This window comes from Pseudorasbora parva, chromosome 18 (genome assembly GCF_024679245.1).
Source record: "Pseudorasbora parva isolate DD20220531a chromosome 18, ASM2467924v1, whole genome shotgun sequence".
Taxonomy (NCBI): domain Eukaryota; kingdom Metazoa; phylum Chordata; class Actinopteri; order Cypriniformes; family Gobionidae; genus Pseudorasbora; species Pseudorasbora parva.
The window spans coordinates 13623958-13639871 of NC_090189.1; the positions used below are offsets into that span (position 1 = coordinate 13623958).

A 15914-nucleotide genomic window follows, 5' to 3' on the forward strand; every position below is an offset into this window, starting at 1 on the left:
AAAAAATCGAATTTACAAATTCGACAAATTATCAGTTTTCTTGTCTAATATTAATCAACATAATGCAGGGGACACTAATATGAACAGCAGTGCTAAACTGCTCACTGCATCATGTAATTAACAACACAAACTATCAATGTATGAATCAAACTCACTAAGATGTTCAGCTGTCTCATCTTATGGACACTCAGGTTTGTTTCTTTAAATGTAGACGTGCAACAAGCACACATTTTTAGATTGCCAATAGTACGTATCATTTTATTATATCCATGTATGTGGTTACGTCCTGTCTGACCTGAATTCGAAATGGGGACGTGAGCTCCACTGACAGTCTTCATTCCTATTGGTGGTCACTCGTGAAATTCGCTGCTAATTTGCATACAGTTAAGCTTTTCTGAAGTTTTATCGCGTGATTTGACGCACCTACTTTCTGCAATCTCAATGGTCAATCTCACTTGTGTTGCCGGAAATCACCAGCTCTCCATTGAAAATTAATAGGATCATGCCGCTATGTCGCTGTTTGTAGCTGGCGGTTGTGAACGGGGCATTATGATTGGTTCACTTTGATGTACTAGTATAACCTGATGAATTGTTCCGTCTCGCACACTTATTATCTTCCGCATACTGCTTTGGAAATCTGTGTCACCTTCAGGCTTGTGGTTATTAATATCCCAGCTCTTCTCTGAGAGAATCTTAAGAATGTCTATCAGAGGACAACCTCGTTATCAGGAGAGTGGGAATGGGAGCCTTGTCCTGATTGTCTGGGTGGAGTGGGAATATCCTTAAAGAGATAGTTCACCCAAAAATATTCTGTCATCATTTAATCACCCTCAAGTTGTTCCAAACCTTTTTGAATTTCTTTCTTCTTCTGAACACAAAAGAAGAATGTCAGATGTAGCCAAACGGTTAATGGGCAGCATTGACTTGCTTAGTTTTTTTTTTTTATTCTGTTGACTGCTCATACTTCCTTTTTTTTGGTTTGTGGCTTTGTGGTTCTGACCGTAGTGGTTGTACAACAGCAAAGTTGTACTTTTTTTATTACACAAACCTCAAGAACATGAAATGGTTTTCACCAGTCATGTTATAAAGCTCTTGTAATGGTTGCCTGTTCATAAATCATAAATGGGCACTGTATAGCAGGAGGGTGAGAGGTTGGACTTTGCCTGTGTCATCATGTGTTGGGAATGTGAGCGGCAGTTACTGAAGAGCTGTGCTCAATGAACGAGCTTGTGGGAATGAGAGAGGAGCATTCCAGAGTGCTGCTGGACTGCCGTATTCATTTGGATTCAGAAGCCACAGACTAAGACAAATGATAGAGAGGAACGGGGAGGGAGAAGAACGTCTGAGTTTGTGTTATCACTAGTACACAGTCGCGTTTAGAGGCGCTATCTGTTGCTACAGCTGGACTGCAGTGAGGCTCCCGTGAACGCGTAGCTGTGTATTACAGTGAGTTTTTAATATATTGTTTGTGTATTTAACTTTATAACTGTTATTTCATGTTTAAGTACTTTGAAAACAATGTCACAATTCATACTGAGATTGCATGGTTTTTAAAGATATATCATGGGTTGAGTGTGCACGTCTGCTGACTTTTGATCGGCACATGGGTGTGGCCTATTACGTTTTTTCCAACGCATATTTGCCGGCGTAATTGAACAGTACAGATCAATGGTCATGACATCTATCCCCAAAGAGCTGTCAGACTGAAACCAGGCTGAGCTAGTTGTAATCCCCTGTCTGATCTGAGCGGTCATTGAGATCGGTTTGGGAGAGGCTGGGGGGAGGGTGGCATCCATCCATCCAGCTGATCTGGACAAAAACAGAATGTTTCCACAGTAAAGCGCAAGCTGTGCATTAGATCTTCGGTCGTTCATCACTTTGCTCTTCTGGATGGGTTTTATGTCTCTTGAGAAGTTATGATTGAGTCAAGGACCTCAATAATGGATCAGCCATTAGCTAATCACTTCCTTATCTGCTTTGTTTTTTCTATCTTCCTCTCATTCTATCAAGCGGATGTTTTGTACTTAGCAGCCAGCCACTGATTAAGCTGATCTCCTGTGGTTAATTATCAAAATTCTCCGTAAGACTTCATAAGCCTATGCCGTTTTTGTACCTTTCATATTTAACAGCATTTTGACCTCCATCTTTTCTCTCTCTCTCTCTCTCTCTCTCTCTCTCTCTCTCTCTCTCTCTCTCTCTCTCTCTCTCTCTCTCTCTCTCTCTCTCTCTCTCTCTCTCTCTCTCTCTCTCTCTCTCTCTCTCTCTCTCTCTCTCTCTCTCTCTCTCCTCCCATTCAGCCCCCCCACTCCACCATCTTCTTCTTTTCTTCTGGGGGGGTTATAATAAAGATGGCAGTTCTGGCCAGCATAACAAAAGACTGTATTGATCCAGGCTGACAGTGCATTACATTGCTGACTCCATATTCTGGCCACTCTTCACATTGTTAAAAATGCTGTTTAGTTATTTTCTTTATGAAATCAGGCAGTTTCTTTGGCCTTGGATTAGCCCGAACCCTCCCCAAATGCATCCTATAATGGATTTGTTTCCGCAAACGGAGCACATGGCCCTCAAATGATCTTAGCATGTGATGTCTGATGACATCTATTCCACATGCAATCACACAGCAATGCGATTGTCGGATTTAGAAAAAAAAATTCTCTCACAGAAAGGAAAGATTTTATATAGAAAGTTCTTTCATTATAATTTTTAAGTAGAATTTTAAAGTTCTACAATTTCTTTTAAATATTAAATATTTTATAGTCTTGTAAAGGCTGGAATACACTACATGACTTTTGCATGGATTTGTGCTCTGATTTGTAAGTCTAGTTGCCTCAAGTCAATACTGTAGGCTAGTTTTGGCTAGTTGGAATTGACAGATTTCACAGAAAATCGTATTGTGTATGATCGCTAGTTGACCGGTGACCACTCCTGAGTCAGTACACAAATTATACAGCATGGGACGGTGTACAGAGAGTGGTTTAGTGTATGATCAGATTTTCTCTGTAATAATATACAAAGGCAGCAAATGTATGATGCATACTAGTGTTTTAAAATCTGTAATCTGTTTTGGTTTAAAATGGTGTCGTGTAATTCCAGGAGTTTTATTATATTTTAAATTATAATGTGCTTGGCATGAAAATAACATTTAGCTTAAAATGAACGAATAAATAAAAACACAGAATCAGAAAGGGTTAATAAGTTGCCATGGCTATTACTGAAATAGATGAAGAATGTTCACACATCAGTGTGGAATCACTCCAGATGTTCACACCTGCGTGCAAAGTGAATTCTTCTACTCTTTGTCCTTGGTTAGCTTTTTTTCACTTTTGACTCTTCTGAAACTGATCAACAGCAGACCCTCATTCCTAGAAATCCAGTCAGTCTGGAGATTGAAATCGAACCTCTATGAAAATCAGCTCTCGATTCCACTGACATAAAAACTTTGGTCATTATATTACCTATTAACTACAAATAAACATGACACATCATGGTCTTTATTCAGTTTCTTGTTCAAGAACAGTAGTTTTGCAGGCAGCGGTTAAGCCAGTTTCTCTGGGCCAAATCTGCATTTTCTGCAGTGGACAGATTTGGAGCAGTTCTAGATCACGTCATGCTATTGGTTGAAAAAGAGCTGTAGACTGTAACCTGGGTGTGACCCATCTTTTCCTGGCATTTGGTTCAGTCATTCTGGACACTAACATCCCCTCCACCCTCAAATACAGCTGAAATCACACCGCCCCCTCCCTACTGACAGTATGGGACAGTTGCAGTTGGATTGGGCTTTGAATTGGTGGGGGTTGTGTTCAGAGTCAGCAGAGGGCTGATGGCAGCACTCTCTTTGTGGCGGTTTGCTCAGAAGCATGAGGAATGTCCGCCTGGCCCCCCATGTGCTCAGCTGTTGGCCATTGCTGGGGAGAGTTGTGTCTTTTAACTCCTAAAATGTCCGCTTGTTTTTAAAGGTACCTCTCTCGAGTGAGTGTTTTATATAGACTAAGTGGTATAATTTTTGTTTATTTGCAATATATAACATACTTTAATGAAAACATGGTTCTAATGTCATAGTGAAATATTTTTTAATTGTTCCTTTTTTTGCTATTACTTGGAAGTTATCCCCATTGTTTTTTCTTTTAGAGAACACTCTTGCTGTATTAAGCCCAAAGTAATGTGGAAGGACTTTTGGCATTTGGAGATTGATTTATTAACAAAGGCTTTTCACTCTTTTAGAAAATGGATGTCAGTGGAGTCAAAGTTCTGGAGTCAGCCGATGACATCCAGGAGCGCCGACAGCAGGTTTTGGACCGGTACCGTCGTTTCAAGGAGCTGTCTACTGTGCGCAGACAGAAACTCGAAGACTCTTATCGGTTCCAGTTCTTCCGTCGAGATGCAGATGAGCTTGAGAAATGGATCCAAGAGAAGCTACAGATTGCCTCTGATGAGAACTACAAGGACCCCAGTAACCTACAGGTGAGAGAAAAGCAATTTAGACGTTTCCAAAGTGACTCTTCTACTCGTGTATATGAACACCAACAAAAAGTACTAAAATGTGTTGTCACTTTGGTTCCTGAAGTGCGAAAGGTGTCTGCTGTAATCAACAGTAAATTTCTATGTAGAGTCATCAGATTATAATAGTTTTAATACATATTGAACACATGCATACAATGACTTTGATCACAAGGTTTATGTTGTGACACATGCACTTGATTATGCAGTTGGTTGAAATTAGGCCATACAGAGTTGCAAAGTTCTCTAAAGAAATGCATTTTCACAATAAACATTGATTAACAACGAGAAGTTAAAAGCTGCATAGTGTGCATGTTTACCATTATTTTCATCTCACAAGGCTTTATTCTTTTCCATCTCTTAGGGAAAGCTCCAGAAACATCAAGCCTTTGAGGCCGAGGTGCAGGCTAACGCTGGGGCCATCGTCAAACTGGATGAGACTGGCAACCTCATGATATCTGAGAGCCACTTTGCATCTGAAACCATCCGAGTAAGAGACTCTTTTTAATACCACATGCTACATTTCCATAACTATGAAAAGTGCAATTTCTAGTTTTTTAACATCATCCTATATGGGTCAGTCTTTCACGCCTTACCGGACCTCTCAGCGACCAATAGTAAAAAGTGTAAATTATGGTGCTTTTATTCAAGTAGGTACTTGAGTGCGGTGAAACATGTTTAATTTTATTTTTACAGTGCATGTCACTTGATAGAACTGTGTGCAGTGTTCTTTTTCAGTGTACCTTAAGTCTTTCTATTACTGTCCAAGCTGACTTTCTATTTCAGGAAACAACATTTCTAGACTTGTAGACTTCTGCTGAGCTGTCTTAGAAAAACTGTGTGACAAGAATAGCATTTTGTTTTGATCCTAACGGTCTGTCTTTCAACTCAGACCCGTCTAGAGGAGCTTCACCGTCTGTGGGACCTGCTGCTGCAGAAGACTAAAGAGAAGGGAGTGCGTCTCCTGCAGGCCCAGAAATTGGTGCAGTATCTGCGTGAGTGCGAGGATGCTCTGGACTGGATCAGTGACAAGGTGAGAAACCATAGTAGATGTCATATATTGTGCTATAGGTGCATTTGGTAAATTATAAAAAATAATTTCGTCCAAGATATTTGAAGACACACTGATAAAACTTTCTTGCAGGAAGCGATTGCCACCTCGGAGGAGCTTGGGCAGGACCTGGAGCATGTGGAAGTTCTACAGAAGAAGTTTGAGGAGTTCCAGACAGATCTGGCAGCCCACGAGGAGCGTGTGAATGAGGTGAACCAGGCAGCCGGTAAGCTAACCCAGGAGAACCACCCAGAGGCTGAGCTCATCCTTAAGAAGCAGGAGGAGGTGAACGCTGCCTGGCAGAGACTGAAGGGCTTGGCTCAGCAGAGGCAGGGCAAGCTGTTTGGAGCTGCTGAGGTGCAGCGCTTCAACCGGTAAGTTAAGGGTTTTTCACACCAACAGCTAACATTTAGTAATTGTATTTCTCTGAGAATAGGGAAGTCCATACCACATAGAACAATTACTTCCACATGATGAACGATAAAAACAGCCAGTAAGATATTTTAAAGAGTTTGAGCATTTAACATGCGTGGCAGATGACATGACTGCAGCGTTTGCTTATAGTAAACATAAAAGTTGCTTTGGAGTGGATTAAATTATATTTATCTTTTTTTATTTTTAGTTATTGTTTTTTTCAGGACATGTGTACAGTGTTCGGCTGTATTGTATGAATCTTTCTTTGGGATTTCCTGATTTAATCACTACTTGCTGTTTTTAAAAATTGTCTTCAGTTACTGACATTTTTGGTTCTGGCCTACAGGGATGTGGATGAGACAATCAGCTGGATTAAGGAGAAGGAGCAGCTGATGGCATCTGATGATTTTGGTCGTGACCTCGCCAGCGTTCAAGCCCTGCTCCGGAAACACGAGGGGCTGGAAAGAGACTTGGCAGCCTTGGAGGACAAGGTCAGTTTAAGCATATACACACTTCTTTTTTTTCTATTCCACAATACAGACCTCTGCTCATCACTTTTATACATTTATTCTCTCATGTTTTGCACTCAAATTATTGCACATACGCCTATGTTAAAGCAATGTGCAGTCATTCTTTGTGTGATATAGTGATGCTCTCCTCTCTTCAGGTAAACACTCTTGGTGGTGAGGCAGACCGTCTGCAGCAGACACACCCCCAAAATGCCGCTCAGATCCACCTGAAAAGAGACGAACTCATTACCAACTGGGAGCAAATCCGTACCCTGGCGGCTGAGCGACATGCTCGACTCAATGACTCCTACAGGTGGGTAAAAATGCACCTTTTTGCTTTTAATCACTTCAAATTGAGATTTTAGTGTTAAACTCAGCATACACAGTGCTAACTTGTGATCTTATGATTTTTGTTTTTTTTAGGCTGCAGCGCTTCACTGCAGATTTCCGTGATCTGACCAGCTGGGTGACAGAGATGAAGGCTCTGATCAACGCAGATGAACTGGCCAACGATGTGGCTGGAGCTGAGGCCCTGCTTGACCGCCACCAGGAACATAAGGTATTATCCTTTGAACATCTAAACAAGTAGAGCAACATGGGGAAATTATGTTTGGATTGAATATTGGATTTACAACATTTCTTTCCTTAAAAATGTCAAGAGTGTGATATGCCAATTAAGTATTGCTTTACCAAGGATGCTTGACATTCAAAGACTGATTGTTTCCATAATGTCTTATCAGGGCGAGATTGACGCTCATGAGGATAGTTTCAAATCTACTGATGAGGCTGGGCAAGCTCTGCTGAACACTGGGCATTATGCTTCTGAGGAAGTCAAGGAAAAGGTGCGTCTAACCTAGCATCTGTGTTTTTTTAGACTATTTGCAAACTCATCATTAAAGCCTTTGTAAATCCAAAGTGAGAATCTGAATGACCCCCATTTTGTGCTTGTTTGTGTAGCTGGGTATACTCTCTGAAGAAAAAGTGTCTCTTCTGGAGCTGTGGGAGTTACGCAGGCAGCAGTATGAGCAGTGCATGGACCTGCAGCTCTTTTACAGGGACACCGAGCAGGTTGACAACTGGATGAGCAAGCAAGAGGTATGAATTTGTGTAGAAGTCATTCATCTTATATTGTGAAGATCTTCTCTCAAACATGTAACAATTTCAGTTTTAAAGATTAAGATTTTTTTTTACAACGGAGAGCAAAGGTTTCAATCTTTCCCCAAGGCTTTCCTGCTGAATGAAGATCTAGGTGATTCTCTGGACAGCGTTGAAGCTCTTCTGAAGAAACACGAAGACTTTGAGAAATCCCTCAGTGCCCAGGAAGAGAAAATCACTGTAAGAAATCACACAGTCTAATGTATAGTTCAAGGCCTGGTACAAATAATTTGACAAATATTAGTTTTTAAATATTTTAATTCTGTACCAAAATGTACAGGCCCTGGATGAATTTGCCACCAAACTGATCCAAAACAATCATTACGCCAAAGAGGATGTGGCCACCCGCAGAGATGCAGTAAGTGGAGATTAGCACCCTAAAATGTCCTTCATTTCACCCTCGCAAGCACTTTCCTCCTCTCAATTATTGCTGACAAGAGTGCTGAATCACTGGTAATACTATGACTTAAACACGTTTTCTTTTTTTTACTTCAGCTGCTGAGCAGACGCAACGCTCTTCATGAGCGTGCTCAGTTTCGCCGTGCCGCCCTGGAGGACTCTTTCCATCTACAGCAGTTTTTCCGGGACTCTGATGAGCTCAAGAGCTGGATCAATGAGAAGATGAAGACCGCCACTGATGAGGCCTACAAGGTATGCTCTCCTAGAACGACTTCAACTTATTTTGCACATTTGGATTCAATTGTCTATATTTATTTATTTATTTATTTCTCTCATCCTTTTTTCCTCCCCATCTCTGTTCCTTTTTTTTAGGATCCATCCAACCTGCAGGGCAAGGTACAGAAGCACCAGGCCTTCGAGGCCGAGCTCTCTGCTAATCAGAGCCGCATTGATGCACTGCAGAAGTCAGGCCAGGAGCTGGTTGATCGGAAACACTATGCCTCCGGCGAGGTATCCACCCGAATGGATGAGGTCAGCTCTCAGTGGAAGAAACTTCTAGAGGCAACTGAGCTCAAAGGTGAGAGAATATCTCAGAGTGTGAATATAGTGTGGCCAAGAATTGCTGGAAGAGACCATCTGACTGGCATCTAATTTAACAACCACTGTTCATTTAGTTCTGTCAGGCTCTAGATAATTTTTTGGCTCTAGTTCTAAACTGTGGCAAACATGTAAAACAAGTAAAATATTTTTTAATGATATTAAATCCTTTACTCTTGTAGGGATAAAGTTACGTGAAGCAAACCAGCAGCAGCAGTTCAATCGTAATGTAGAGGACATCGAGCTGTGGCTGTATGAGGTGGAGGGACACCTGGCCTCCGATGACTTTGGAAAAGACCTGACCAGCGTCCAGAACCTTCAGAAGAAACATGCTCTGCTGGAGGCTGACGTGGCTGCCCACCAGGTAACAATGTCTGAATAATTGTTAATAGGGCTGCACAATATATCGTAATAACCTTGTAGCTTTATTATGAATCTGTGTATATTTAATTAATGTGAAGACTATGCAGTGTTTTAGATTTACATTTGATTAAACAGTTTCTGAATTGTTTCTTATTTGAATGCTACTGTTAAATAGATATAATGTAGGTTTACCTGAGAAAACTTTAAACACTGTTTATTTAATTTGTATCTTTGTTTTATTGTATTTGTCCTGTTGTTTGTAGTTCTTATTTTTAATAACAAAGATAAGTTAAAATGACAAAAATAATTATCCAGCCTTAGTTCAGCTGTATTTGATTACCTGGATGTTCTTGATGTTAAGTTTTAGGTTGATATAACTATATATTACCAAATTAAGCAAAGAGGTTTTGGTATTTAAATATGCCTTTAATTAATTAAAGTATTAAGGTATTAAATTATTTTGTTTATTTACATTGATGTTAAAATTATATTGACAGATTTGTGATATTACTTTTAAATACTAAAATACTGCTGGTCACTTTCAGAAGTTGTAGAAATGCTTTTATTTACCAGAAAGAATGTGAAACAGATAAATTGTATCCTGTCAGCTTTTAAAGATTTTTAAATGTAATTTAAATAGATTTTACACAAAGAAATATCGTATTGCATATCGAATATTGCATTATTTAACAAGGTATTGCATATCAAATTTTTCTTCAATATTGCACAGCCGTAATTTTTTATATTAATTGATATGTAAGATATGTAGACACCTGTATGTATGATTTTGTACATTTGGCAGTTTTTCTAAACTTGCTTCATCTTAACTGACAGCTTGTTTCTCTCCTCTTGACAGGACCGTATTGATGGCATTACCATCCAAGCCAGGCAGTTTCAGGAGGCCGGCCATTTTGATGCTGATAACATCCGCAAGAAACAAGAGGCTCTGGTGGCACGCTACGAGGCCCTAAAGGAGCCCATGACCGCCCGTAAACAGAAGCTTTCAGACTCTCTGCGCCTTCAGCAACTTTTCAGGGATGTAGAAGATGAGGAGACCTGGATCCGGGAGAAGGAACCTATTGCTTCCTCCACCAACAGGGGTCAGTGTAGTTAAATGGCATGAAGGGCATTAGGTCTTAGTCAAAGAAGTTGGCATTTTACAGACCATCTAAAATGACTATAAACAATGATCTTCTTGTACCATCTCAGGAAAAGACCTTATTGGAGTCCAGAACCTTCTGAAGAAACACCAGGCTCTGCAGGCAGAAATCTCTGGTCATGAGCCCAGAATCAAGGCTGTTACTCAGAAGGGGGAGGCCATGGTTGAGGAGGGTAGGATTTAATTCTAGCATTTTCAAAAGACACTGACTTTGTTTTAGGCATTGTTTCAAAATAAAACATCCTTAGTTAATGTAGAAACAATACATTTTAAAGTATTTATGAAAATCAAAAAGCTTTTCCCCACCATTTCAGGTCACTTTGCAGCGGAGGATGTGAAAGCTAAGCTCCAAGAGCTGCACAACCGCTGGGACGGACTAAAGGGAAAAGCGACCCAGCGTAGACAGGATCTGGAGGACTCCCTTCAGGCTCAGCAGTACTTTGCTGATGCCAACGAGGCTGAGTCCTGGATGAGGGAGAAGGAGCCCATTGTAGGAAGCACTGACTATGGCAAAGACGAGGACTCCGCAGAGGTAAATGAGGAGGGGGTCTAGAGTTTATCTAGGACGGACCTCTTTTAGGTTTAGAGGCCTGAAATTAGTCATAGCCTCATATTTGAGCAAAATAAGGGGGAAAAGTAATTCAGTTACTGTTCTGATGTTCGTTTAATGTAGCATCTCATACATATGATGTTTAAAGTGCTTAATTGGCTGAGCTAAAAAAAAAATCTTTGTAGTGTCTCATTTGTTTTTTTAATGTAAAATGTAAAATAAATACATTTTTAAATAGCATAGGATCATAAAGCATTAAAATCTCATTGTTATCATTTACAGGCACTGCTGAAGAAGCATGAGGCACTGATGTCTGATCTGAGTGCATATGGCAGCAGCATCCAGGCCTTAAAAGAACAAGCTCAGGCCTGCAGAGTAAGACCATATTACAACACTACTACATTCATTTAAAAGGCAATAACATAGAAAACATGTGCAAGTTTGTTCATTTCATGTCAATGAAAATGTGGTCCTTTTTCATGGATTTCATCAATAGCAACAAGTGGCCCCCACTGATGATGAGACCGGTAAGGAGCTGGTTCTTGCTCTGTATGACTACCAGGAGAAGAGTCCACGTGAGGTCACCATGAAGAAGGGCGACATCCTCACTCTGCTAAACAGCACCAACAAGGTGATTTAATTGGGCGCACTACATGTGTTACTTAGCATGCCAGTTTGGACCTAAATGACACTTTGGACTCATTCAAGTAATACATTTATCTTGTCCTCAGGACTGGTGGAAAGTGGAAGTGAACGACAGGCAGGGCTTTGTTCCCGCAGCGTACGTGAAAAAGTTGGACCCAACTCAGTCTTCCTCTCGCGAGAACCTTTTAGATGAACAGGGCAGCATCACTCTGCGACAGGAGCAGATTGAGAACCAGTAAGAGTCATTCTGCCTTCAGTTTTCTTATCGAATGATTGTGGGTAGATTTCTCACTGGATGTTGAATATACATTAGGGCTGTCAATGTATACTGCAGTTCAAAAGTTTGGGGTCATTAAGATTTACACCAAAAAAAGATTTATTTATTTTTATACAGCAAGGATGCATTAAAACGATCAAAAGTCAGAATTGATTTCTTTAGGATGAATTCCTGAAGTATTTATTTAAAGAATCCTGAAAAAAAAAAAGCAGCAAAAGGATCATGTTACTGAAGATTGGAGCAAAGGCTGATAAAAATCCAGCTTTTCCACCAAAGGAATAATACATTACATTTTAAAACATATGAAACTAAAAAACTTTTTTTATCCATTGAAAGCCCTAATGAGAAGTTTGCGAACATTTATGTGTAGTTATTTTTCTACCTCACATCTTACATTCCAACAAAATCATTTCTTTTTAACACATAGCCTCTTAATATCTTTATTCTTCCTGTAGCTCATAAAGGGCATCTGTTAAAAACTAACTCTCAATAATGTTTCTGACCCCTCGTTACTCCTCTTTTTTCCTTTATTTTCTTTCTTTCTTAATTTAAATGCTTGCATGTGTCTGCTTGCCCTGCCGTGTGGCAGGACTGTGGTCACCAAGGAGGTGTGCAGCGTGTCTATGCGCATGAAGCAGGTGGAGGAACTGTGAGTAGGCCCAACCTATGTCATTCCTTTGATCAAAGAAGCCTTTGATCAATCGTTGCAAAACCCCTCATCCTCATTCCTCTCATCCATGTTGGCATTTCTATCACACTTTAGGTCCTCTAACATTCTATCCTTCCTATTATATCCCTCTATCCATCAGATAATTCTCATTCCTCCTCAACTCTTCTATTCCATCAAGGGATAGAAGTTCACATCTCTTCTGACGATTTTGTAATTCTAAGCTTTTTCCATTCATAGAATTGGTGTTTAGATTGAATTCTGCATTTTCAGTGGCTGACTATACAGATTTCTTGTCAGTAGTAGAACCCTTGTCTGTTTCCACCTTTCATTTCCTCTCCTAGAGGGAGATGTTTCAGACCCTGTGTTGAGGTGGGAGTTACATTTTATGGTTTTGACTTCTCTTTTGATCCCTCTCTCCTTCTCAGGTATGGTACACTGCAAGACTTGGGAGAGAAGAGGAAGGACATGCTGGAAAAGAGCTGCAAGAAGTTCATGCTTTTCCGTGAGGCGAATGAACTGCAACAGTGGATCAATGAGAAAGAGTCAGCGCTGACTAATGAGGAGGTCGGCTCTGACCTGGAGCAAGTGGAAGTGCTGCAGAAGAAGTTTGATGACTTCCAGAAGGTATGTTTCCCCCTACACATCTGAGACACATTTATCATGGGACATTAGCATTGACTTGTACGTGTTTCCTAATTGTCAACTATTGTTTTTTTATGGTTTACTAGGATCTGAAAGCAAATGAGTCTCGGCTGAGGGACATAAATAAGGTGGCATCTGAGCTGGAGTCTGAAGGACTGATGGCGGAAGAGGCTCCGGTTGTGCAGGCCCAGGTGAGAAGAACACTATACACACACAGTGAATTTTATTATACATATACTACCATTCAAAGGTTTGAGATTGGTAAGATTTTTTTAATGCTTTTGAAAGAAGTCTCTTATCTATTATGTATTTAATCAAAAATATAGTAAAAACTGTAATATTGTGAAATATTGTTAGAATTTAAAATTGTTGTTTTCTAGTTTAATATATTTTAAAATGTAATTTATTCCTGATTATCAAAGTTGAGTTTTCAGCATTATTACTCCAGTCTTAAGTGTCAAATGATCCTTCAAAAAATCATTCTAATATGCTGATTTGGTGCTCAAAACACCATCATTTTCTTTTATCAGTTTGTATTATTTCTTTTATTATCAGTGTTGGAAAGAGTTGCACTTATATTATTTTTGTCAAAACTGTGATTAATTTTTTCACGACTATTTGATGAATAGAAAGTTAATATAAAAGGACAGCATTTTTTAAAATAGAAATCTTTTGTAACATTATAAATGTCCTTTTAAAGTCACATTTTATCTATTTAACGCATCTTTGCTAAATAAAAATATTAACAAAACCTTACTGACCTCAAACTTTTGAATGGTTGTGAAAATTGTGATTTTTTTTTAAATGAGTCATTCCGCTCATAATTTACATCAAAGTGTCGGCGTATACATCCAAAGGTTGCTTTAACAGTTGACCAAATATATTCCGTAATTGACTGAATTGTTTTAGCCGTGACAAAAAATCTCGAGATCTGAGATCAAGATCTGTTGTAAGTAGAGCGTGGCTGTAGCCGCCAGTACAAAATTAAAACTGCCGCTGGAATAATCTGTCCAAGACAAAGACACAAAATCGAATGACGATTTCCTGAATTGCATCAGTCTCACTTGATGTGTTTTATTCACAGGTGAGCACCCAGTTTTAAATCAATCTAGACCAAGAGGAAAGTTTTGAGTTCAGGCAGATACAATTGTTAATTTGTAATTATTTTTTGTAATATCATGTTGTTCATATTTGCCTCTTCAGCCACAAAAGCTTGTTTTATGACCCGATCCGTCAAAGTTACAGTCAATTTGAAAGTCTAAGGCAACCACTGTATACATCAGAGTTGTATGTTCATTTGTATGCCTGAATTTATGAACATTTTAGATGTGGTGACCTTGCCTATTCTTTTCCCTTTCTCCTTCCAACCCTCCATTACCTCATCCACCCTACCTTTATCCCACCATCAGCAACTAGAGATGCTGGGTTCAGCTCCTTGCAAGGTCATTATTATTTTATATCATTCATCTTGTCTGTACAACAATTGGAGTGTTTACATTAAACAAACACAAGAATATAATTTGATGTTTTTGTGGGTTAATTGTATTTATATTTTATTTCACAGGATGAAACTGACTCTAAGGGTACATCGCCATGGAAGGTACTATAACATATTGGATTTGAAATGGTTTAGACATAATCTAATATATCATCTAATCCTGAGTTTTTGAGATGTATGCATGCATAGTTTTGATGCAGGGTCTTGTTTGACCTTTATGTAAACCACAGTGTTGTTTGGTGAACATTCTGGTTCTTTTAAGGTGCCCTAGAATGATTTGAAACAATAGGGTGTGTCTTATTTAAGGGCAAAAATTGTCCAGATACAGTTTTACAGGTCCATTTACAACCCTATAAATTGTCTCTAGGGTGTAATGCTCTGTTTGCCTTGTTTGGAAGGGTCATGAATATTAATGTTGAGCTCTGCCCTGATTGGCTTTTTTCACCCCCTCACAGCTCACAGCTGTTCTGCTCGTGAGTCCTGACCGTCCTAACAGAACACAGACCGACTAAATGACACTTTAGGCAGAACATCTCAAATGGAGATTGATAAAATGCAGTTTACTTGTTTATTGTTGCTTTCAGATCATCCACGCACGAGAAAGAGCTCGCGTATGTGCGGTTGCCAGATTTCAGTCATTTAAATCCCCCAAACAGAGCTTTGCTGTGAAAAGAAACCTGTATGCTATCCAGGGTTTTTCCCTAAACATGTCCAATCTGGTAACCATATGCACGCAAGCTTTCTCTCGCTCGCGGATGATCTGAAAACACCAATAAACCAGTAAGCTGCATTTCAGCAATCTCCATTTGAGATGTTCTGCTTAGTGTCATTCAGTCTACATTTTAGACTTGTCTTTTTTCGTCAAAGATATTGCATGTTTATATAACGTTAGTCACAATGTAGGCTACGCAGTGACTTTGATGTAGCCTAATCTGAAATACAAATACGCAAAAACATAATAGGAAACACCATACTTCAGTTCTCAAAAATATAAATATATAACTTATATTTTTACAAAATGAATAGCCTTGTCAAATGACTTTCGTTTTAACTTATATGGTGGAAAAGCTGACGTTTGCTAGAAGGATCGAGCAAAGTATCTATAGTTATATTTTGTAATACAAAATAATATTACCCTTTGTCATTAGACACACTATTTAGTTTTGTAAGGTAATGTTACTTGGTGTTTCCTATTGTTACTGTAAGCATCTTGTGTTATCTAGAAAATGCTGTCTCTAAGAAACTTTCAGTTTAATCAGAAATTGTTTAAACAGTCAATAAGTGGATAAATCGCTACTTACTGCTTAATGATAAATGATCCCCAACGCTTGCGTCACAGTTGGGTTTATGTTGAGAAGCACTTTTTTTTTTTTACCTTGGTGTTTTGGATTCACGAGATTTACATAAGAAGTAGGAGGCAATGGTGTTTGAGACTCACAGTATGTGATGTCCATGTACTGAACTTTTATTTCACCATGGCAAGGT

At 39.3% G+C, this 15914-nt stretch overlaps 1 protein-coding gene across 9 annotated transcripts in view; it reads left to right on the forward strand.

Annotated features, from left to right (window-relative positions):
* The window catches only part of sptan1 (spectrin alpha, non-erythrocytic 1), a 35004-nt gene that overhangs the window by 6507 nt on the left and 12583 nt on the right, over positions 1–15914 (forward strand). For 4 of the 9 annotated variants that reach the window (XM_067423971.1, XM_067423974.1, XM_067423976.1 and 1 more), the window contains exons 2-26: positions 4225–4464; positions 4865–4990; positions 5393–5533; positions 5645–5925; positions 6312–6456; positions 6633–6787; positions 6898–7033; positions 7215–7316; positions 7432–7569; positions 7699–7809; positions 7910–7987; positions 8125–8280; positions 8401–8605; positions 8808–8989; positions 9845–10088; positions 10198–10320; positions 10462–10679; positions 10980–11072; positions 11194–11328; positions 11429–11577; positions 12209–12268; positions 12715–12913; positions 13018–13122; positions 14341–14373; positions 14496–14531. In XM_067423971.1, coding sequence (XP_067280072.1) covers positions 4228–4464; positions 4865–4990; positions 5393–5533; positions 5645–5925; positions 6312–6456; positions 6633–6787; positions 6898–7033; positions 7215–7316; positions 7432–7569; positions 7699–7809; positions 7910–7987; positions 8125–8280; positions 8401–8605; positions 8808–8989; positions 9845–10088; positions 10198–10320; positions 10462–10679; positions 10980–11072; positions 11194–11328; positions 11429–11577; positions 12209–12268; positions 12715–12913; positions 13018–13122; positions 14341–14373; positions 14496–14531 — 3588 coding nt within the window. In that variant the 5' untranslated portion in view covers positions 4225–4227. Of the gene's footprint in view, positions 1–1297; positions 1447–4224; positions 4465–4864; positions 4991–5392; positions 5534–5644; positions 5926–6311; positions 6457–6632; positions 6788–6897; positions 7034–7214; positions 7317–7431; positions 7570–7698; positions 7810–7909; positions 7988–8124; positions 8281–8400; positions 8606–8807; positions 8990–9844; positions 10089–10197; positions 10321–10461; positions 10680–10979; positions 11073–11193; positions 11329–11428; positions 11578–12208; positions 12269–12714; positions 12914–13017; positions 13123–14340; positions 14374–14495; positions 14532–15914 lie in introns of those variants that run through there. The other 5 variants (XM_067423975.1, XM_067423978.1, XM_067423977.1 and 2 more) reach the window with 3 other exon arrangements.